The sequence below is a fragment of the Cricetulus griseus genome, chromosome 8, assembly GCF_003668045.3.
Source record: "Cricetulus griseus strain 17A/GY chromosome 8, alternate assembly CriGri-PICRH-1.0, whole genome shotgun sequence".
Classification (NCBI taxonomy): domain Eukaryota; kingdom Metazoa; phylum Chordata; class Mammalia; order Rodentia; family Cricetidae; genus Cricetulus; species Cricetulus griseus.
In genome coordinates this window covers 74709944-74735007 of record NC_048601.1, presented here as the reverse complement: position 1 = coordinate 74735007, position 25064 = coordinate 74709944, and the positions used below count along the sequence as shown (strand labels likewise).

Below are 25064 nucleotides of genomic sequence, written 5' to 3'. Positions count from 1 at the left end.
GGTGGGATGTCCTTCTGTATACTGTGAATATATGTTTCTCTTATTGGTTGATGAATAAAGCTGTTTTAGCCAATGGACAGGCAGGAAGTATAGGCGGGGCTGCCAGACTAGAAGGCTGGGAAGAGGAATGCAGAGAGTGATTTGCCAGAGAGAAGCCAGGTAGCTGCCAAGAAAGCAAGAGGCTTGGGCATCACCGAAAAGCCAAGACCATGTGGAGATGCACAGATTAATAGAAATGGGTTAATAATTAAGAGAGAGCTAACCAATAAGAAGTCTGAGGCATTGGCCAAATAGCTTATAATTAATATAAGCCTTTGTGTGTTTATTTGGGACTGAATGGCTGCGGGACCAGGCGGGACAAAAACTTCCGTCTACACTTACGGTCAAGCTCTGCTTTCTGTCTCTCTATGGCTGACATTACTTTCAAGGTGAGTTCTCTGAAGAGGCAGGCACCACCCTACCACATTAGACCTCTAACTGCAAGAGTCACCTCCCATCGGGTGGGGACAACACGCTTCTTCACACTTCTTTAAGAAGCACCAAGTTCTTTTGCTGTGAAAAGTCCTACAGCAATGCCTAGGAAGTGCCGAAAACAAGTACGTGGTACTTAAGTTCAGACATCCATTACTTTCGTTAAATGCAGAGGCAAGGAGTGATCCCAGGGGAAAGATGGTGAGGATGCAGGTGACATCCAAGGCAGCCACACGAACACTGCTGTAGCCTTTCTGCCTTGGCATGTGGACCCTCCTCACTGGGAATGCTTCTACTCATTCCTTGGGCCACTCGATACTTGTGGCCCTGTTCATGTCCTTGTTCCAGGCTAAGCCAGCCTCAACATTCATCTAGTCCCTGTCCCTCAACTCCTACATCAGCAGCAGGTTTCTGTGACCTTGCCTCCAGGGTTCCTAAGACACTAGGCATGGAAATGGTGCTTTCCATATGTACCAGCTATCCAGAGCCCAGCTCACTGTTAGACAGCTCTGGAGCAACAGACATGATTTCAAGAGCCGTGTGAGGGCCAGAAGGACAAGGCTGAGTGAACTGGTGTCTGAGTCTGTGACATTCTCCCTGACAAGATGCCCAGGGTCCCTGCTCAGAGGCCTCATCTTGTCCCTCAGCTTGGCTTGCGGAGGTCAGTGTCTTCCCCGGCTGTCAGGTAGGGGACAGGAATACTGGCCACTCACATACACAGCAAAGAAGAGCCAAAATCCTTGGGGCAGGATGGGGGTGTAATCCCATGGGCTAGGCTAGCAGCATCCCCAGCTCCTGTCTTCCTATATCCACAGCCCTTACCCAGAGGTCATGCACAGTGAGAGTAAAGATTAACAGTTCCTGACAGCACAGGTGCCTAGTGCTGGTGTGTAAGTAGGACAAAGACAATTAGCTGCCATGAGGACCACTGGCTCTAAGGCCCCATGATGGTAAATATGTCTATTTCCTACTCACCGGCCCTGTACTAGTCATGTGGGCCCAGGGGATAAAAACACCCAGGCACAGCTTAGCTGGAGACCCAATACTCACCCACTTGGCAATGGGACAGCCTCGAGAACTCTTGCCCTCTTTTCCTGTGTAGATGACCTTCTCGATCCGGATAGCCTTTCCCTTTTCTCCATACCTAGAAAGGAGACAGAAGCCACATCAGCATGGTGAATACACAGGGAGTATGCCATGTTAAGAAGCAGGGCCCCAGGGTGCTTTAGCCCAGGCTTTTGGCTATTGTGTGGGCACACTGCTCAGGGGCTTTAGAGGCACAGGCCTACATCCAGGCACCCAGGCCTTGGTTCACCTGCCACTCCTTTTCTCTTGTCCAATGTGTCTGTCTGTCCTCAGGCAGGAGAGTTAGGCAGAATTCTAACCCCAACTCCTTCTGACCCTTGAAGTTGCTTGAACCCACAGGCATTTGCACCCAGCCCTGCTGGATCAAGGCCTCCTGAATTAACTATTTATAAATTCAATATACAAATGAAAAAAGTGTGTGTGTGTGGCGGGGGGGGGAGGGGGGAGGGGGGCGCTTCTTGGTCTCTTATAGCCACTCCAGCTAACCTCTGATAGCAAGGACCCTGCCAAACACAAATGCTGGCAATACAGTAGACAAGGTCACCCCCTAGTCCCCTGCACGTGCCCACTTCCCAGGAGCTCCTGCCTCAGCACTGAAGAGCCAAAGGCCTCTGACATCTACTCAATCACACCATGTTCACAACAGACACAAATATGACCAAGAACATGAATACCCAACTACACAGGGCAAGGCTGGTTCAAATACAGCCTGGTGGTCAGACAGCCACCCTCTTGCTACATAACTGTAGCCAAGTCACTGAGATGGTCAGGCCTTAATCTTCTCATTTGTAAACTGAACGTCAAGGTAGCTCTGCCTGTCAGGCTTGATGATGCACGTCAAGGATCTTAGCGTGAATTTAGTACATCTCTTTAACATAAAAGACATCTTTTTAATAGACCTTCAGTATCTTCTGTAGACAAGGGTCACTTGCCATCCTGGCCTGTATACTCTTCCAATCTGTACTGACAGAGCTCCTGCCATGCTTTGTTCATTCTGGACCTCACTAGAGTGTTTCCAGCCATCTCACTGTATGAAGTCGGCCAGAGCTGAGACAAAGACAGCTCTCCTTTGAAGGGTATGCTGAGGGTGTCCCTTGAGGATCTAGGACCTATAGCTGGGCATCAATTAACTTAGCAAATGAACTTTTAACATCTAAAGAGACAGAGGACTAAAGCATTTTTTTTTAATCAACATAGGTTTTTATTTTTTTTTAAAGATTGACTTATTCTGTGCGTGTGTGTTTGAGTGTGCACACCTGTGAGAAGACATGGAAGTCAGAGACCTTGGATACTGGAATTACAGGCATTTGTAGGGTGGCTGGCTTGCTCTGCAGGTGCTGGAACCCAAAGTCTGGTCCTTGTGATTGCAGAGCAAGCACTGTACATCATCCCCCAGGGGCCAACATGGGCAGGCTTTTTAAAATATCCTTGTATTTTTGTAGTGAATTCAGTTTGATCACAACATTTAAGCATGCCATTTCATAAGGTATAATGTTATCCATCCCAATGCCTGCAGTTTAGATAACCCATCACTATATGCCAGGACCAAGTGGACAAGGCACTTGGATGCAGCTTGGTGGTACAAAGGTTGCCATGATTAGTCCCCCTTGGTCTAGGACTTCTCTATATACCTATGTATAGCTTGTCTTTAACAAAGTGTCTTGTGGAGAAAAAAAAAATCAGTGGCCAAGGTGCTTTCCCTACTCTGTACTGATGGGTTGTGCTCTCTCTCAAAAAGGAAAGGAAGGGGGAGGAAGGAAGGGAGGGAGGGAGTGAGGGAGGGAGGGAGGAGGGAGAGAGGGAGGGAGAGGGAGAGGGAGGGAGAGGGGGAGAGAGAGAGAGGGGAGAGAGAGGAGAGAGGGAGAGAGGGAGAGAGAGAGAGAGAGAGAGAGAGAGAGAGAGAGAGAGAGAGAGAGAGAGAGAGAGAGAGAGAAACTCACTATGTAGCCTAGGCTGGTCTAGGAACTCACAGTCCTCATGAACTTAGATTCCTAAAGGCTGGGATTACAAGTATGCACCATGCCCTGCCAATACTTAGATGTTTCAAAAAAACCCTCCTTGCTACATTTCCCTCATTGAAAAGGGAACAGAGTTTCTTTTCAAACACTGAACTAAGCTGTCTATCTTGCTCAGATCTTAGGGGAGGGTGAGAAGTGCTTCGGACCACATTAACAGGCGAGGGCTACAGTGCCTTACAGGAAGTGCTTGCAGACAACATTCAGCATCTGTGCAGTGGGACCCGACAGCGCTGCTTTTGTTCAGCGCCTGGACAGGTCTCAGCTCAACAGGCTTATCAGAACACAACCCCCACAGAGGGCAGGCCTGGGACCCAGGTTTGTCTAGGGATCCCTGTCAGGAGACTAGCATAAGGCTGCCACAGCACTCTCACTGAGAGGAACTATCATATTCCCCACGGGAGGGTGAGCTGAGGACACAGGTGCTGGCTCTCTGCCCAGCTCCTTCCCCACTGTCCTGTCCTTGTGAGAAAGCGCCTCAAAGTTTTCATTGCAGACCCCCCCCAAAGAAAAGGCTGAGTTGCCTAACCAGCTAGACATTTTTGTTCCTTAAAAAAAAAAATTAAAGTCAAGTGGTGGTCACACACCTTTAATATCAGCACTCGGGAGGCAGATGTAGGCGAATCTCTAAGTTCCAGACCACTTTGATCACAAAGTGAGTTCCAGGACAGCCAGAGCTGTTACATAGAGAAACTTTTTTGTTTTGTTTTTTTTTCAAGACAAAAAAAAAAAAGCCATACCATACAAACCTGGTAGGTACATGAGCTGCTTGTTGGAGCCCACTCCCCATGGTGGGATGCCACGCTCAGTCTTAATGCATGGGAGAGGCGTCTGGCCCTCCCCCAACCTATTATGTCAGACTATGTGGACTCCTCATGGGAGCCATTACCCGTGAGGAGGAGTGGACTGGGAGGGAGGCAAGGGGGTGGGAGGAGAAATGGGAGGGAGAACTGTGGTTGGAATGTAAAATGAAATTTAAAAGAATTTTAAAAAATGAGTGGTCATAAAGGGAGCTGGAGAGACAGCTCAGCTGTTAAGAGCACTGGTTGTTCTAGAGAACCCAAGTCCAATTCCCTGCACCCACATGGCAGCTCACAGCTGTAACTCCAGTTCCAGGGTACCCAACAGACACCTTCATACAGGCACATGCAGGCAAAACATCAATGCATATAAATTTAAAAAGTTTTTTTTTTTTTAATTTAAAACCATTTTGGGGGAGGGGGCATGCCGTGGTGTATGTGTGGAGGTCAGAGGACAACTTTGTGGGAGGAGTCTGTTTCTCTTTTCATTCCGGGGGTTTTAAGATTACACTCAGGCTTGACAGCAAGTGCCTTTAGTTAGCTACTGAGCCGCTTGCTGGCCCCTTTTCCTATCAGAACAGAACTTGATAACTGACTTCTGCTTCGGTTCTTTCTCTTTAAATGTCTTACTTCTTATCATCAAAAGTGTCAATTACCAGGCTTAGTCTAAATGAGTCTGCAAGGGCCAGCTTAAGTATCACTGAAGACAACTAGCAACTTGGCCTATGGTTCTTGAAGGGTGGCCCCAGGATTGTCAGCAGATGTCTCACTGTGATCCAGGTAGGTAGGCAGGTTCTCAGGCGGGGCCAGTGCCCCCTGCCTGTGCCTCAGCAGTTTTGGACTCCTGCTCAAAGTTGAAGGACTTCCCCAGGGTTTGCTCTTGAACACTAATGAGATCAGTCCAAGTTCTGAGGACTGAGCAGTGCAGACTCACTGCAGTGCCAGGCTGCAGAAGACCTTTCCTTGATGGATCTCCAGGCTCCAGGTAGTGGGACATCTACAGATTGGAGCTGACAAGTGACTCCAGGACTCCAGGACCAACACCGGAATCTAGGTATCCAGTAGTTGTGATGCCCATAAATACACTGGGCTATTTTAGAATTTCCTTTCAACTCCACCCCCCTCCTGCAGTTTTGTGCCCTACAAATAGCTAAAAGCACTAAAATCTCCTTGATGCCAGAATATGCCCCCTCCCTGACTGGCCAAACTCTGACAATACAGTCATCCTACAAAGAAGGAGTTAAGAGAGATCTAAAGTCAGCTGACACAAGTCACAAACTCGATGCCCTCGTAAGAAATTCATCATTCATCCACTTCCCTCTTTGTTCCAGAAATGAAAACATCTATAAGATAAACTCAATGGAAAGAAGGAAAGATGAGCTGCTACACAAAATGTGATCACAGGTTTTGTGTTGTTTTTAGGAGCTAAGCCTGGAAGACTTTATCAAAACATTAATAGTGATTCATAGGTTTGTGCCAGCAATTCAGGGGTGGCCTAAGCAGACTCCCACCACCAAAGGGGAGCCCTCACATCCCTCCCAGGGTGCAGAGTAAGTGGACCTGGTGCTCAACTCACTGGCAGCCAATATGAAGATGGAAGCACAGCCTGCTCCATGACTCATGGGGACCTTATGGTGGAAACAAGCCGTTTGCCGAGGAAAACACAAGCACTGCCAGCTCTCCCAGGGCCCCTCCCTTGGATCGCCTCCTGAAGAACCTATAGCTGGCTGTTATTTTTAAAGCAGGGAGGGAAAAAGTGCAACCTCAACACTACCACTCCCCTCCAGATTCTTCCTTCAGAATGCACTCTGCTGTAATTAAGGTTACTTAGACTTAGAAAGCTGTCTGGAAATCTTGGAAGATTATTAACACCCCCTTCATAGAAGAACCACCAAATCAAACTGAAACTACCACCACACACTCTTCCAGCTCAAATTGAGCAAACAAAGCACTGCAGTCCCTTACAGAAGCCACCGGCCAAGCCTGGTGTGGGGGACCAGACCTCAACACCTGAGAGGTGGAGGCAGGGGGACTAGGACAGCAAGGCCAGTGTCAGATACACAGAAAGTTGAAGGTCTGCTTGGGCTGTCTAAAACACTGTCTCAACAAACAAAAACAAAATAACCACCACCAAAAAACAAAACAAAACAAAACATTATCCAAATGTGGCCTGGTGTAGTCTATAAGCTGTGGTAGGCACTTGAGGAGGCCCACATGGGGTACATACCAACACACATGGATCTAAGTCTCTTGTCCTTAGTGCAGGCAGGCCCTTTCAGTGAGTGGGCTTTTCTGATGGTTATTTTGAGTAGAGATGCTTCCAGGTGGCATAGGAAATGATGATTACTGCAGATCAGTGGCCTCCATCCAGCTCAGCTTACAACAGATCCATCCATTCTCAATCCTACTCCCCTGCTGCACTGACAAGCTTAGCCCAGCTCTCGCCAAGCCCCCTTGACACAGAAGACTTGGCTCCCATGTTTGTAGAAACTAAGCCACTAAGCCTTCCGTGAAACAGTATGCATAAGCAAATGTAGATCACCTTTACTTTTGTTTAATTTAAAATTCTAATGATTGGTTTTGAAAACAGTGTACACACACACACACAGATATATATTATGTGAGAGAGAGAGAGAGAGAGAGAGAGAGAGAGAGAGAGAGAGAGAGAGAGAGAGAGAGAGAGAGACTGCCTACCCTTTCCTGAGCACCTGAGACCCAACACTTCAGTTTTTATGCCAGTTCAGTCTATGTCCATAGCATTGATAATATGTCCTGTGGCATCTCTGTTTTGTAGAAAAGAAACTGAGTCATACAACTGCCCCAAGGGGACTCAGTAGTAAGTACAGGATCAAAGCTACACCACCCTAAGTACTATTATCTGCTGTGGCCTGTGCACACTTTTAATCCCAGCACTCAGAAGGCAGAGGCAGATGGATCTGAGTTCTAGGACAGCCAGGGCTATATAGAGACCCTGTTTTAAACAACAGCAAAAACAAAAACAAAACAAAAAAAACACAACAACAACAACAACAAAAAAACCTTAAATAAGTAAATAAAGTCTTTATGTGAAGGAATAAAGAAAAAGGAGCTCAGACTCACTTTCTCTTGACTCTGGATACAATGTCTGAAACCTCATAATAATCCAGTCACAATGCCTCCCCCTACCATAAAAGAGTGTTGGTGGTGTACGCCTTTAATCTCAGCACTCAGGAGGCAGAGGCAGGCGGATCTCTGAGTTTGAGGCCAGCCTGGTCTACAGAGCAAGTTCCAGGACAACCTCCAAAGCTATAGAGAAACCCTGTCTCAAAAAAATAAAAACAAAAACAACAAAAATCCATAGATGTACCTCAACCCAGTCTTTTCCATTAAGCTGACCTAAAAACAATGAATCATTCTTGTAGCAACATGCACCCTGCCCTCAAGCATCCAGAGTCTTAAGACCTCCTGGATAAATGTGCAACATGAAGCTGGAACATCTCATAAGAGAAAAATCAGGACAGACTCCACTTATGAAGTAATTTTGGTGGGGGTAGGAAATCAAAGCAAGAAAAGCCACCTGATTGGAACTAGTGTCCTAAGTACCCTTCACAGGACGGCAAGACACAGGGAGTATGGTAAGTAACACTGCAGAAAAGCTATCCAAGAAAACCAGGCTGGGGGAAACTCGTAAGACGTAACACCACACATCTGTGTTTCTTGAGTGAACTCCCCTCCCCCAGGAACAAGAGAAGGGTAGAGGCATATGGAGGGCATATCTACAGATGGAATCAAAGCCAGAACAGGAAGTCAGATTCCCACATTGAACCTGCCACCATCCAGATATGGGGTTTCTCCCTAGTGCCACCTAGCACAACCCTACAGACTCAGGGGCTCAGCATCCATCTTCCACCCAATAAGCCCCATTCTCCCTGGATGTCAGGGTCACTCACCGCTCTTCCATGAGTTCCCGGATAGAGGCTACTGTGGGGCCAGATCCCAGGTGAGTGTAATATGGGCCTTCATCTTTCTCCACTATTTGTTCTGCAGAAATACCAAGAGCAAGCATTATTTGGAGACAATTTAGGCAACACTAATTCAGAAAAAGGCAAACCTCTAGTAGGAAGTTAATAAGTATGTTAGAAATACCTTATAAACGTGTAACACACTGTGTTCATCAATCCCTATCAGGAAATACACAGTAAAATTAATTTCAAAATAAAAACAGATGAAACAGGAAAATTTAGAAACCTGATGAATTCAAGCCTTGTCAAGACTGTGGTCTAATCATTTGGAATTCAGCTCACCAGCAGCCAATAAAGTTAAAGTTGTGTGCTACAGGACAGAGTGACTCCACTTCTGCACACACACTCTAGACCAGGAGTCAGCAAGCTACAGCCAAAGGGCATCACACACCAGGGTTCACAGCAGCAGCATCCCCATACAAGCGTCCATCAACAGACAAATAAATTAAACGTGGTGCATCTAAATCCATTCAAAAGAGCATTGCCCCAAGAACAAGTAAGTTCTTTGTTGCAGTACTAGGGGTTGGATGCAGGGCCTTAAGTATACTGTGGTTGTCTGAATAAAAAATGGCCCCCACAGGCCCATAGGGAGTGGCACTATTAGGAGGTGTGGCCTTGTTGGAGTAGGTGTGGTTGCTGGAAGAGAGAAGTCACTAGGAGTGGGCTTTGAGGTCTCAAATGCTCAAGCCTGGTCGAGCACTCCTGCTGCCTGTGGATTCAGATATAGAACTCTCAGCTACCTCTCCAGCATCACGTCTACCTGCACTCAGCCATGCTTCCCGCCATAATGTAAGCCAGTGCCAATTGGATGTTCTCTTTTGTAAGAACTGCCATGGTCATGGTGCCTCTTCACAGCAGTAAAACCTTATGACACATACTATACAAAAACTACCACTGAGGTATTATTCCTAGCCTCCTGCAAAGTTACCCTAGCTAGATTTGCAATTGAAAACCTCCTGTTTCAAGCTCCTAAGTAGGCACATTATGGGCCTGTGCACCAGGCCCAGCAGGGATGAAATTCTGATACAGCTATCACATAGACAATCTTAGTGAAATACATTAGAAACAGCAAGTATAGTGATGCATGCCTATAATCCCAGTGTCTGAGAGGATCAGGAATTCAAGGCCAGCCTTGGCTACATAGCAAATTCATGCCCCAGCAACCTTGCTAGGCAGTTTAGAACTGCCTGTAACTTCAGCTATAAGGTATCCAATGTCCTCTCTGGTCTCTGAGGGAACCTCCCTCTTCACATGAAACACACACGCACACGCACACGCACACGCACACACACACACACACACACACACACACACACACACACCCTATAAACTTAAAAACTACACAAGTGCTGAAAAAAGCAAACAGAATATTATCCAAATAATCAGTGTAGGGAAGGATTCAAAACATGACAAAATCCACAAGCAACTGATTAAAAACAAAGACCCTGCTAAATTTAACTAAAGAGGTCCTTACAGTAATTACAACCAAAAATCAAGGTGAAGACAACCATCATGCTGGGAGAGATATCTGGACCAACAAGATTTCCTTAATCAAGCTCTACCACAGCTCAGTAAGGGCAGTGACATAAGAGGTAAGAGAAGGGGGAGGGGGTGACTCTTAGAGAATTACAAGTGGTTTGAACACGTCTAAGGCATTTCTCTCCTTTTCGATGGGTCACCGTCAAAGCCTCTGCTAAGCCAGTTGCAGAGGACACAGGAACCAGGTGGTGCAGAAGCAACACAAAGCCACATGCTAAAACAAATGCACAATTGGTCTGACCCAACAATTTTAAGAGTCTCAAAGAATTTATGTTTAGGAATTTGGTTGTATTTGCCTGTGCGCACAAGCCAGGTGTGAGTGCATCTGTCATCTCAGCAGTCAGCAGGCTGAGAAAATGTTGTGTGAGTTCCAGGCCAGCCTGGACCACACAGAGATTCATCTCAACTGAAGGGCAGGAGTTGGGGTGAGGAAATGGAGGGACTGGACATAAATGCTCATGGAATTGTTGTTCATAATGAGAAATTATCAGAGGTAACCTACAGTCCCACCACTAGGGACTGGACATTAGAGCATGGACCCTATATTGGAATATTAAGCAGCTGGGATTAGATTTATGTACAGGAAATTACTTCCAGGTATTTTTATTGGGTGGCATATTTCCAGTGTTATACATAACATATATACCTGTACATACAGAAGCATAAAGGCATACGTGGGTCATTACCAACATGAGTAAGACAGTTATAGCAAGCGTAAGCTGAGTTCGGTCTTATCCTCCATTCTTGTTTTAAAGAGCTGTCAGCTATGCTTGAGTGTAGCCTAGCAGCTGCTCACTGATGGCTCTCGAGCCTAGGAGATCAGGTGTCTGTCCTCAAAGCATCTTTCCCCTACCCTAAGGCATCCTTTCCATGCCACCAGTTACAGTCCCCAAACCCAAGTATGCTCATGGCTCTTCCTGCTGAGGACTCTAGACAGAAGACAACATCATTTCAACACGCCGTCTGTCCAGTACCCTCCACACCATCTCAGCACCCCCACCCCCACCTTGTACCACCACCACAGCCTCCTGCTACACGACCACACAGCTCCCCCCGCCCCAGTCCTTAAGTGTATTCTCATAAACAATACCTTCCTTTATTTCTCGTTGACAGGCAGTGTGTACATACATGGGAGCGCACCGCCTGCATGTGTGGAGGACAAGCGTCAGTACTGCGTGTTAATTTCCACTGTGTATGTGCATGCTCACATACACGTGTTATGTGTGCAAGGCCTGAGGTGGACAACAAGCATCTTCCTTGATCTACCTCCACCTTATTCACTGAGGCAGAGATCTAGAAATTGAACCTAGACTTGGCCAATCCAGCTAGTCTGCCTGGCTAGCTTGCTCCAGGATCCCTGGTCACCCTTCAGAGCGTTAGAATTACATGCAGGTCGTCATGCCCACCTGGCACTTGTGTGAGTTCTGGGGAACCAAATGCCAGTCCTTGTGCATGGCAAGCACTTTACTCACTGAGCCACCCTGCCCCAACCCTCCACTTTTTTTTTTTTTTTAAAGACAAGATCTCTCACTAAAGCTGGAGCTTACCATTTTAACTAAACTGGCTAGCCAATGACCCCTGGACTACCTGTCTCCTTCATCTCAGCACTGGGGCTACAGATTTTCATGTGGGTCCTGGGAACCTAAAGGTTGGCCCTCAGGCTGACACAACAAGCACTTTACCCACTGAGTCACTGCTTCAGATTGAGAACTCATCTTTAAGGCCTAGTTCAGAGGCTGTGGTCTCGTAAGACCCTACTGGGCTTCCCCAGATATCCAGGAGAGGAGCCGTCCTATTACATAACTGTTAATAGTACAGAGAACAACAAATGTGCACCTTGTGGACAGGAACCTGAGAACAAAACCATCATGGTTGCCCAATCTCTCCAATCCCTGTGCCTGTGTGTATAAAATAAAAGGTTTAGCCAGTGTTTGGCGCATAACACGAACTCAATAGGCTGCTATTGTTCAGGCTCTGTCAACAACTGTGTGGCTGTGAACAAGTTACACAACCTTCATAAGCCTCAAAGCAATTAAATGATAGTTATACATTACAGAACAGTTGAGGATTAGGTGAGCCGTCAGAGTCCAAGGCCTCAGCATTTCATGGATGGCTTCAACCACAGTTTGAACACGACTTACTCCAAATATGCCCTATTTTGAACCACACAAAAACAGAAGGTGACAGAGGTACACGGCGGAGGCCGGAGAGAGCAGCATGGAGAATGTAGGGGCTGGATTTAGTGGTCTGAATGCTCTTTATAGATGCTAGCAGATGCATACCATGGCATACAGAAAACAAAATGTGAGAATATGCCAGAACTTCTGGGCTTTGCTCCAGCTTCTGCTATGTACAGAAAATTCAAAATAAAGGACTAACTACAGGGTCTTACAAGGCAACTGAACACCAGGGTCGCTTTGGTGGCTACATTATGCTATGGTTTGCAGCAGAGAAAGGAGACAGTCAAGGTGAAGCTGCAAACTGAAGCCTGGCAATTCCATCCCAAACCAAGTCAATCTGGAAACCGGCTGGTCAGGTTTTTCTGGGAGGGCTGCCGAAACACAGGGAAGACAACCCAAAAGCCAAGAAAAACCAAAGCTACCTGTAGCTGTTGACAACACAGTGCAGACTTCTTTTCGAGAGTCCTCCTTTCCTCAGTATGTTTTGTTATGGGGGGGGGGGCATTCTATGAAAAGAAACCTGACCCAACACATATGTTTAAGCATGAAACCTGTGTGCACACACATAAACCCCAACACTGCCTATTTGTTATGTAAATATCCCATTTTATAGTTTTTGCTTTAATATTTTACTTGGCACACATGTTGGGGTCAGAGGGCAATAATAGCCATCTCACTGACCCAATAATTGCTTTTCATAGTCACCATTATAAACGGCACTTCTGTAGGTTCCCAAGTTAGGAGTTAACATCATTAGTACTAAGATACAACTATAAAAATCAGTTATATGAAAAGCCTATACTTAATCTGAATTGCAAATGTTTAATGTGTTACTCAGCTCTAACACGGAGACCTACACACCTGAGATAACCAAATTACAAATGAGAAAAGGCTTGCTCTAGCTCATGGTGTCAAAAAGATTTTAGCCCATGGTCACTTGGCCCTGATGGTTGGGCTTGTAGTGGCACAGAATATCACAGTGGGAATGCATGCATAGGAAGCCTGTTCTTATGGCATCTGGGAAGCAGAGAGGGGAAGGCCAAGGTCCCAACATCTCTTCAAATAGAAGATAGAAACATTTCATCCTGTGGGAACCTAAGCAACTCAAAATAGCTTCAGAAAGTCCCTGAAATGGACCAGATTCACTAGGCTCTTCCTGCCAGGGTAAGCAATAAAAGCTGAGAGTCCGTCTCAGATGAACAGAGTTGAAGCTACAACTACAAAGCTACAAAGCCACAAACACGACTCTGAGACCAGAACAGCTGTCTGGGAGAAGCAGAAATCAGCCAAGCTGCTCAGGAGAGGTTTACACCAGAGTCACTTGGAAAGGACACTCTGCAACCTGTTGAGCTGCCTGTTGTTGTGTAGTGTCCTGCAGGGTTCCCAGATTTTGTGAGCTGTCACCCATGCTGGAGTAGGCCTTGGATGCAGCCGTCTGAGTCTTTTTTTTTTTCCTGTAAGTAACATCTCAACCCATACTCCTGTAAGTAATGCCAATAAAATTCATTCGTTCATCAAGTTGAACTTTAGTGGAATCCAGACTTTTCCATGACATCTCTATCTGGGGTGAGTAGATGTGTGTGCTGTGTCTTCCCAGAAAAGTTCTCACACAACAAGTGCATACCTAACTTCCTTCCATTAGGGCCCACCTCCTAGCAGTTCCACTTTTTCCCAATAGTGCCACAGGATAGGAACCCAACCTTCAACACACCGGCCCTCCAGGGGCATTCAAGAGCAAAACTATAGCAATCACTATGAACTTAGCATTTACTCACTCACAGCATAAAAGCCCTTACATTCTAGGAACTGTGAATGCTCCCACCCAGTTCTTTATTTTGACTTTTAAATATCATTCACCAAAGGACCAGGAGGCCTCAGAGAAATGGTCAATTCAAGATCTAAGGCTCAAAAAGTACAGTATGTACTACAAACATCTTGTATAAAAAGCAAAAAGGACAAATAGAGTCTTAGGGGGTGGGCAAAGGGTGGGGTATGTCCCAAGAGCGCTGAAGCTGGAGTGAAGGAGTTTCCCACAGTCAAATATGGGAGAAATTGAGCAAAAAGAAGTTAACTGGAGCAAGCACATTAAACAAACCCTGGCAGGGAATGCATAACTGGAGAAACAATGACACAGGAATGAAGAAAAACCTTTCCTTGTAACCACTGGAAAAAACCGTTTCATTTGCTGTTCTTTGTTCAATGTTTACATGCATCATAAAAAGGGAAAACTGCTTTGTAAACCATGGGAACACCTTTATATAACTTGAAATTGAGCTTGCTGAAAAAATGGTTTTAGACTGTTTAAACAGACCCATCTACCAGTGTATGCATTGGGAACAAACGGGTCACCATTTTTCAAGACCATGTACATCGGGCCCACTTGTGTGTTGCTAAGCATCAAATGTCTGTGAAGAAATGATTTTTAATAGTGTATGTGAGGGAGACAGAGACAGGCAAAGAGATAGAGGATTGATTGACTGATTGATTATGAATGTTAGAGCAGGTACTCAAGGAGGTCAGAAAATGGTATTGGATCTGGAGCTAGAGTTACAGGCAGTTGTGAGCCAACCAACAAGGGTGCTGGGGGGCAAATTTAGGTCCCCTGGAAGAATGGTAAGTGCTCTTAATTGCATAAATAGTAACTTCTTGTTTCAATACTGAGCCACAGCACATTTTTGAGGACATTTTAATTAAACAGCACTGTGATGGGGAATGTACTATGTATGTTCATCTTATTGATTATTGAATAAAATACTGTTTGGCCAATGAGACAGCAAGTTAGGCAGGACTAAGAGTCAAAGAGGATTCTGGGAATTGTAGTAGAGCAGTGGTGATCCAGGCAGGAAGTGACATAGCAAGGAGACTCATATTTAAGAAAGGAGAAAAAGGAAGGGTCCCTTTTCCCCTCCGCTTCCTCAAGCGGCAGGATGTGAGCCACTGGCAAGGAGGGACACCAATAAGGCATCCGATAAATCTTATAAAATATATAGATTTATGATAATTAAGACTGAGCTAACAGATGAGAATCCTAGTCATTGGCCAAGCAGCATTTGAACCTAATACAAGATTCTGTGTATTAATTTGGGCCCTAACTCGGGCTGGCGGCTGGCGTAAAGCGCACACATGGTGGTGGGGCTTGGTGGCTTATGGCGGAAAGGTCTAGCATAACAGAATGGTGTCAGAAGTGGATGACCCCATGCCCCAAGGTTCCCAGAGAAAGAGGGAAACCTGCCACCACAGCCTGCCCTGTCGGGCCGCTGAGAGGCATCGGAGCAGCTTCCATATTCTCGCACCATCCCGGCGCTTCTGGGGTTTGGACTCTGCACTCCCGAGATGATAAAGACAGGTCCAGATAAAGAAAAACCACTAAAGGTTTACACTACATTTAAAAATACATGTAGGCTTATGAGAGAAAAATAACAGGAGGAAACAGAGTAGCCGGTTGTGGTGGAGCACACCGGTAGGATTTGCTGAAGGAAGCAGAGGCAGGAGGATTTCCACAGAGAAATCCTGTCTCAGTAAAAAAGAAACAGAAGAAAGTAAAATAAAGTAATAAAAAAGCCACATAAAGATGGAAAATACACAGAGAATCTTGATACTATATACCATATTGTTGTCTTTAAATTGATTGCCGAGGAGGAAAGACTTACTGCTGTTAAAATACATTTGATTATAAATGCTGCTAAATTAATCCAACTTACAAATTTTAAAAATGCTTTGACTTCAAAATTTAAGTCTAAGGACAGGCTACTTGGAAAAAGAATTTCTGTTTGTGTTTCCACAGACAATGGAAAGCTGTGGATTCCTTCCAGACTAATATGGTTTGATCAAGCAAGACCCCCTGAAGCTGAGAACTTGGTCAGGTTTCTATGTTTTATCATGATCTCCAGGGTATATGATCACCCTCCCCCCCAATCAGCAGGAAGCAGTTTAGAAGGAACGACGCTCAAATTCCCAAATATTGTTTATAAATGTTTGTTTTCATTTAAATGGAGTTGGTTATAAATGGTAACAAACATAGTCAATCTTTTTTTTTTTTTAAGAAAAAAGGGGAATAGGATATAGGAATGAATACTTTGCATTGGTATAGATTTCCATTTATTGATACAACTTTAAGGTCAATTTTGTGATGTGTATATGTCTCCTCTTGTTTAGGTATTATGTTTATACAGATCTTTTACCTATAATAGTCAGAACTTATAATTACTTTAGTTAGGTTTTCGACATATACAGAGATGTATTTGAGATGGTTAGGTATTCTTCAAACCTTTCAAAGACCTACAGAAATATGGCATTTAAATGGTTTAGGGTTTTTCTTGGCAGTGAGACACAACTGCTCCTGGCACACCAATTATGTCAGAAAGGAGGATGGGCATAGAAGAAACTCATTATGGAGTTTGCTTTCAACATGGCAAAATTAGCCATTTGGGCAAGAAACTGCTCTTGCATGGACTGTTTGTTGCTGTATAAACTAGACATGCAGGACCCACAAGAAAGTGACTGCTAAACTTACAAAACAAGACAGTACTGAAGGGTTCCTGTTGAAATGGAGAAGTGTGCCAGACACACTGTGGCCTATGGGCTGAAGATGGATGCCCCAACGTTACAGAGGAACTGTGGGTGACTGTCCAGGCAGCAGATGTCTCTGTCAATTCTAGAGTTTATATATTTTCCTTCTGTGGTCTTTGATAGAGTTGAAGACAGATAGTTATGGTTATAGTTTTCTTCGGTTTTTATAAAAGATAAATTATCTTTCTTTTTATTTAGACAGAAAAGAAGAGATGATGGGGAATGTACTATGTATGTTCATCTTATTGATTATTGAATAAAATACTGTTTGGCCAATGAGACAGCAAGTTAGGCAGGACTAGGAATCAAAGAGGATTCTGGGAAATGTAGTAGAGCATTGGTGATCTAGGCAGGAAGTAACATAGCAAGGAGACTCATATTTAAGAAAGGAGAAAAAGGAAGTGTCCCTTTTCCCCTTTGCATCCTCCAGCGGTGGGATGTGAGCCACCAGCAAGGAGGGATGCCAATAAGGCGTCCAATAAGTCTTATAAAATATATAGACCCTAACTCGGGCGGGTGGCTGGCATAAAGTGCACATGTGGTGGTGGGGCTCGGCGGCTTATGGTGGAAAGATCTATCGTAACAGCACTGAACTCCAGCACGATATACATAATATTCTTTAATTTTTATTTTAAAGATTTATGTATATAAGCGCTTCGGTTGTATATGGGTATGTGCACACTATGCATGCCTGGTTCCCACATGTAGAAGCCAGAAGTGGGCATCAGATACTTTGGAACTGGAGTTAAAGATGGTCGTGAGCTACATAGGGATGCTGGGAACTAAACCTGGGTCTTCTGAAAGAGCAACAGGTCTCTTAAACACTGAGCCATCTCCACAGTCCCAACAGTATTCTTAAAAAATCCGAGGATAGCCGGGCGGTGGTGGCGCATGCCTTTAATCCCAGCACTCAGGAGGCAGAGGCAGGCGGATCTCTGTGAGTTTGAGACCGGCCTGGTCTACAAGAGCTAGTTCCAGGACAGCCTCCAAAGCCACAGAGAAACCCGGTCTCAAAAAACCAAAAGAAAAGAAAAAAAAAAAAGAGAGACCGGTTTTTACCTACTCCTGCTCTCTCTCTTTCCACTGTTTCTCTGAAGAGGCAGGCAGGTTTTTGTCTCTCAGTCTGTCTCTCTTCTCCCTTTCCTTTCCCCACCCCCTTCCCTACCCCCAATAAAGCTTCCTTCCCACGTGGGTTCTGACTGCATGGCGTGTCTCTCACCCGCCACGGAATCCGCCAAGGTCCCCCTCACTCTGCATTTTATAACAGCTGCAGCTGGAGCTCTCCCCTGCAGGTAATGACGTGCCACTGCGTGATGGGGAATGTACTGTGTATGTTCATCTTATTATTGAATAAAGTACTTGTTTGGCCAATGAGACAGGATTCTGGGAAATGTAGAAGTGGTGATCCAGGCAGGAAATGACATAGCAAGGAGACTCATATAAGCAAGAAGAAACAGGAAGTGTCCCCCTTTCCCCTTCGCCTCCTCCAGCGGAAGGATGTGAGCCACCGGCAAGAGGATGCCAGCAAAAGGCATCCTCTATAAAGATAAGTCTTATAACATAGATTTATGACAATTAAGACTGAGCTAGAAGATGAAGAGTCCTAATCATTGGCCAAGCAGCATTTGAACCTAATTATGTCTCTATTATTTTGTCCATCCACGAGGCGGGCAGAACTTGGGCGGCTGGCGGATAGCGCCCACCCGGCGGTAGGGCTCGGGCGGCTTTGGCAGAAAGATTTATCGTAACAACTGGGCTGGAGGAACACACCACTCAGCACGGCTGAGATCATGTGCTATAGGCATGTACTCTGGATCAGCAATCAATACACGGTGCTTCCCCACAGCAAAATAAGGTTTAACAGCCTTCTCGGTGCTAACACGATGAACTTGCAGATCAGGGGAGTAAGTGATTCTACTTATAACATAATTGGTCTTCTGACATTTGGTTTTCCATGTTCATTGCTTTCTAATTTTCATTACTTACTCTTTTTGCTTTTTATTCCCCCACCATGCCACCTCTAACTTGGATAATCTCTGCCATGTTTTTGATAACACTATTAGACTTTTAGAGAGGAAGAAGTTAGTGCCTCTAGGATTTACTCCACCTCCTTTACCATCTGCTTTACTATCTCCTTTACCATCCTGCTAGTGTCTCTTTTTTTAAATTATGTATACAGTATTGTGCCTGCATGTATGCCTGCAGGCCATAAGAGGGCACCAATCTTATCTTAGATGGTGGGGAGCCAACACGTGGTTGCTGGGAATTGAACTCAGGACCTCTGGAAGAGCAGCCAGTGCTGGTAACCTCTGAGCCATCTCTCCAGCCCCTCTGATAGTGTTCTTGTGAATATTCTTCTCTCTGGATTATAAAATGTTTAATATAAGCAGGGAGTGGCCCATGCCTTTGATCCTAGCATTCAGGAGGCAGAGGTAGGGGTGGGGTGGGTGGAAGAATCTGGATTCCGGGCTAGCCAGGGATATGTTAGAACCTGCCAGGAAAGCAGGAGGACAGAAGGGAAGGGAGGAAAAATGGAAAGGGGAGAAAGGGAGAGGGAGAGAAAGAAAGATGCTTAATAAATTCACTTCAAATATGAGTACCTTTTGTATTTTATTTTGATGTCTTGGTTTCTGAGGCAGGGTTTTGTTTCATGCAGACTAAATTGGCCTTAATCTCAATCTGTAATCAAGGATGACCTTGGACCTAAATTTCTGCCTCTATCTCCCAAATGCTGGGATTATAGGCACATGCCGCCTTGCTTGGTGAAGCTTTTGTTTATACTGGTTCTCAACCTTCCTAATGCTGCAACCCTTTAATTCCTCATGTGTGGTGATCCCAATCATAAAAATTATTTCCATTGCTACTACATAACTGTAATTTTGCTACTGTTATGAATCATAATACAAATATCTATGTTTTCAGGTGATCTTAGACAACCCCTGTGGAAGGGTCATTTGATCCCCCAATATGATCATGACCCATGCATGGGTTAGAAGAACTATTATTCCGTACATCTGAACATATTTGGCATTTACGGCTAGCCCCTCCCCTCAGCACAGCTTCCTCATCTAGCATTTTGTACAGTCTCTGAAAGTCTGCCTTCCTCAATGTTGGCCACATCTTAATGAGTCCTTTACATGCATCAACGTTGATTTCACTGAGCACTGATCTCAAATTACTCCAGAACATTTCAATACTCAGAGAACTTCGACTGATACACCCAACATAAAAACCTTTACTGATCAGTAAGGGAGAAAGGCCAACAAACTCACAAGGGCATACAAAAAGGCACGCGACCTCACTACACCATTAAGGAAACGTGCATAAAGGCACAGCTAGATTCTAACATGCAACAAAAGACTGGCACTATGAGTTTAAGCCGTTACAATCACTCTGGCTAGCAGATGGCACCACCTACAGCAGAACACGGCCTCAACCCTAGGAATAAACCCAACAAAACGCCCTTCATTCTTACTGTTGAGTGAAATTCCCACTTCTGAAATTGCTTCTGAAGCCCCCACACTACAGGTGGTCTTTGCGGTAATCCCCAATTTGGGGTTGTCCCCACACACCTGTTTTGGCTGTTTATTCTGAGACAGTCTTGCCAAACTGTATAGGCTGGCCTTAACGTCACTCTAATCCAGACAGACCTTGAAGTTCTGCTCTTCCTACTTCAGGCCACAGCAGTCTGGATTATAGGCCTGTATCACTGCATCATTAATCCTTTGATAGGAAGCTTATGCCCAAGGCACCTCACTTTCAGCTTTTCACACTGTTTTGCCATGGATATTGTGGAGTCAATAATTCTTTGTTGTAAACTATATTGTGTGGCTGAGGCTTAGCAGCATCTATGGCCTTTGGATGTCAGCAGTATTACACCTCTGACAACCCAAAATGTCTTCATCAAGAGAGGGACAAAGTAGCCCTCCTTCTCATTAAAAGCCATGGTTCTAGACTCATTTGCCCGAAATAGATTACCCTTGTTTATTTAGCCACGCTCAAATTCTTCCCTTAGAAATTCAGCCAGCAAATACAGCTCAGAGGGCTGAAGGGACAGGAGCTGGGCAGGCTCTGGTTGGGACAGTTCCAACTGAGCAGTTCCAGCTCCAGGTGTATGTCTGATGGAGCCAACACCTCTAAATTTCTACCTTTGTGCGCTGAGGGCTGGGCCAGAAGCTCTGTCCTGGTGGGCACAGACCCGGGGTACTCTGGTCATCTCATCCGGTTTTTTAAAAGCCTCTCAGTGAGTGGGACTTTTGTCTGGAGTTTCAGTGAATACCACTCTGTACGCAATGGCCTCTGACACTGCTGGGTCTCACCTACAGAGCTGGCTCCTGGTGTGAGGTTTCCTTTGTTGACAGCCAAGCAGAGCCAAGAACTTACTCCAGCAGATTCGGGAGGGTGAAGTCCTTTGAGTGAGATCCTCACTTTTCCCAACACACTTTCTCTAGTTTCTAAGTTGTGGGGTTCCTCAGGCCTCAGGATTGTTTCCCCAACACCCAGCATTGTACATCCTTACTGCTGTCCTTTGAACATGCATCAATGCTGGGAGACCAGTTTTCAGGTGAGGAAACTTTCTACTCATTGTATTCCTTTGGGCTCCTTTGACCAGGTTTCGTAAAGGAAGAGTTTGCTATCTGGATATTAGGTCACCATTTTTTCCCCCTTCAGTCCCATGTGATATTTCTTACTTTTTCACTAAAGAGAAATGACTTAACTCTTCTTAAAGAAAAATTGCTTTCTCTCCTCACGTTGGACAGTGAGACAAGTAGTAGACCAAGGTTTCTTTTTTCTCTTTCTTTCTGAAATATATAAGAGCTCCAGGGGGAGAGCTTATGAGAACATACTATTTTGGGGAGAATACCTTACTATATGGCTCCAGGTATTTACCCTCATGAAGACAGAAAGCTCCATTCTGCTCCTACCAGGCTGGGGGAAGTTAAGATGTACTTTTTTCTATCATTAGCAAGGACGCAAATGAAACAAGAGGGACCCCCATTTCTGAATGGCCTCCCACCTTCCCCTCCCTCTCTACACACACAGACTGTGGGAAGTACTTGCCAAAGCCTGACAACCCGAGTTAGATCCCCGAGACCCACATGGTAGAAAAAGAGAAGGAACTGCCACAAGCTGTCATTTAACCTCCACATGCACTCACACACAAGTAAAGTGGGGAAAGCTAAGAGCAGAATGCACATGAGCACAGTGAGAATTGCCTTCATGACACCGGTACACAGAGGCCATGTACAGCCAATCCCAGATCACATCTGTACCTATGACCTCTTTCTTTCCTAGCCATCCTCTCTAAGTCCTCAGCTTTTTTTTTTATTAGTTCAAATTAGGAACAATCTTGTTTCACATGTCAATCCCTTCTTCCTCTCCCTCCCCAGGCTTCAGCTTTTTAATGCAATGTTATGGGTAGCTTGAGTATACAGCCAAGAAGATCCATTTCCATAGTGTCCACTAGCACAATACTTCCTGAGAGCTGTAAGTTAACAGCAGGAGGCAGACAGATGGTCAGGACCTGCTGCCCTCGATAAGGGTTACTGGATGAATTTTTTTGTTTTGTTTTTCGAGACAGGGTTTTCTGTGTAGCTCTAGCTTTCCTGCAACTCGCTCAGTAGACCAGGCTGGCCTCTGAGAACTCAGAGATCCCCCTGCCTCTGCCTCTGCCTCTGGGGTGCTGGGATTAAAGTTGTGCACCACCATTGCCCAGCTCTGGATGGAATTCTTAAACATGATCAGGTTACTTGCTGCAGTCTATATTAATACATCTAAGTACCTTTATATATAAAACAGGCCCATTAGCTGGCCAGAAAGAAAAGAAAAATGAAGCATTTATACCTACGCTGGCCACACATCTGTCAAGATAAAACACAGGTGAAATAAGGTTGATCAGTTAACCCAAAAATATGTGGAATACCTAACTAGCCTCCATGCTTCAGAACTACAAGATAAAGCCCATATTTCTTGATGACAGGATTAACTGCAGAGATGAGCACACAGAACATAGTCAGGGAACCCTGACTTAGGACTGATGCTTGTCACTCTCTCCAGGGGCTTTAACTTGCCTTCTTTCTCCTCCAGGTCTTCACACATGACCTTCGCCTCCAGTGTGAGCCCTCTCCCCTAAACATTGGTCTTCTCTACTCTCGGGCTTCTTTCTGGTCTACATTCAGCCTGGAAATGACCACATCTGTAATCATGGTCAATTGCAGCAGAATCTCCAATTCCTGGATCCAGTCTTGGGTACCCTCCACCTCCCCATGTCTACAAGGCTGGAGTTTTCCTCTACCACATGCAGTTGCCCAACCTGGAATCTCAGGGGTCACAACTGTTCCTCTCTCTCCTCCTCCCACCACCTGGCTGCTGAAGCTCTGTCCACCTTTCCCCCTCCTTCCTACTCAGTCATTGTTTATTTTATTTATTTTTTTTGGAAAGTTTTTCTACAGAGCCTTGGCTGTCCCAGAACTTGCCATGTGAACCAGGCTGGCCTTGAACTCACAGAGATCCACCTCTGCCTTTGCCTCCAAGCGCCAGGCTTAAAGGCACTCTTAAACCTAGGGCACCCATAATTTCTTGCTTGAGTTTGCAAACTGGTTTCTCTGCTTTTAGTATCATCCCTTCTTCCCCTGAAACTGTTCTGCTACTCCCAGTTAACACACCAGCCACACCAAAACTTGTCTTTCTTGTCCCCTTTCATCACAGCCCTTTCACCTCCCCAATACCCATAGCCCTTTTCCTTAGCATGCACCACTGTTATCCCTGTTTACCTCTTAAGATCTAAAACTCAAACACCACCTCTGCCAGGAAGTTCTCTCCGATACCCTCTAACTCAGGACCAGATTCTCCACCTTTTTCCAAATACTCTATTGCTTGAAAATATTTTAAGACTACCACATCAAACTGAATGCAAGGGAAGGGGGACACATTTCCATAAAATGACAGCTGCAATAAATAGACTCTCCTTGATTACAAACCAAGATTAACTTATTGGTTTCTCTTCTGTCCCTACTCAGGTCACTTAGTAGAGACACTGCAGCAGCCACATCTGTTGAACAATGCCATTCCCTCCCCTAGGCTTTCACCAGGCTCCAGGCAACGGACATGTTTTTTGTTGTGGCCACTTCTTTAGTCAGGATAATAGGCTCAGAATGCAGCAGTCCTGTGAAACCTACCTCATCTTCCCCTGACCCCCACATCTAACATCCTGCCTGGGCTCTGGGCTAGTCAGTCACCACAGCTTCCTGTCGGCTGCTCCTCGGATACATTAAGATAATGATTAAAAGCTAACACAGATGCTTCCTCATCTACAAAATGAGTAGATCTCAAAGGATCTTTTCCCACTAAAATGTCATCTGGATTCATTCTCTGGCCTAATCTGTCTCCTCTGGGCATCACTCCATTTCTGAGCAAGGACACAAATTATCACTGCAGTCCAGGGCCCTGCTCACCTCTGCCAAGTGTCACAGGATGGTTAAGGGCAAACAAGATCTCTCCAATGCAAACTTCAAAGCATTAGAACTATTTCAACACCACCCCAAGTAGTTAAAGATCACAGCACCTCTCAGAGAGTCAACAGCCCCCACATTGTCTAGATCTACTTTGAAATTTCATGGCTGCCTTTAATTTTAGCAGCCAAGATTCAGAGAACAAACGTAGATGTATCCCACCCAAACACCCAAGAAATCCATAACAATTTTTATTTTTTTAAGACATTCTACATGACACCAAGTAGCCTTTAACTTCTGTAAGCCCAGGTTGACCCCAAACTCCCAATTCTGATTTTAGTCTCCTAGGTGCTGAAACTGCTGGTGTGTGCCACCTTATCTTGTTCCATAATTTTCACATATGGGTAATACTCTTGATGTTCTGGTTATCCAGTGGTGCTTGAATGGGTCTGGATGGACGTTTGTCAAGGGTTAGTAGGAAGCACAAATGCTAAGTTTCTTGTACTATGTTACAGGAGATGTCTCTTGGTTTTTAAAGAATGTTGTGTATGCAGTGTTGGTTTTTATGTATGTGCACTGTGTGTGTGTCCAGTACCCACAGAGGACAGAAGGAGTCAGAGCCCCTGGAATCAGACCCAGAGTCACAGATGGGTTTGAACCTGTCTTGTGGGTGCAGGTAACCAAACCCAAGTCCTTTGCAAAAACCTGGTGCCTGGAGCTGAGCACTGAGCAGTTTCATGAATACTATTGTTCAGCAGCTTTTTACTCCAGGTCATCACCCTGCATCAGCAGCATTGCTTCTGGGGTGCATTTGAAGGTTAGAGAGAAGGGCCCAGGCACTCACTCCCAGCTAGTGCACGACGGAGCTGGAATTCAGATTCTAAGATGGCCTTGACCAATCCTCAGTCAGAAAATATGATTTAACAAGTAACACATTTATTAAGTCCTAAGC

The 25064-nt window shown here is 45.2% G+C and overlaps 1 protein-coding gene across 7 annotated transcripts in view; it reads right to left on the bottom strand.

Moving 5' to 3' along the window:
* Positions 1–25064, bottom strand: part of Tet3 (tet methylcytosine dioxygenase 3) — a 98672-nt gene that overhangs the window by 18002 nt on the left and 55606 nt on the right. For all 7 annotated transcript variants that reach the window (XM_027428822.2, XM_027428820.2, XM_027428823.2 and 4 more), the window contains 2 exons: positions 8302–8392; positions 1522–1615 (listed from right to left, as the gene is read on the bottom strand). In XM_027428822.2, coding sequence (XP_027284623.1) covers positions 1522–1615; positions 8302–8392 — 185 coding nt within the window. The remainder of the gene's footprint in view (positions 1–1521; positions 1616–8301; positions 8393–25064) is intronic.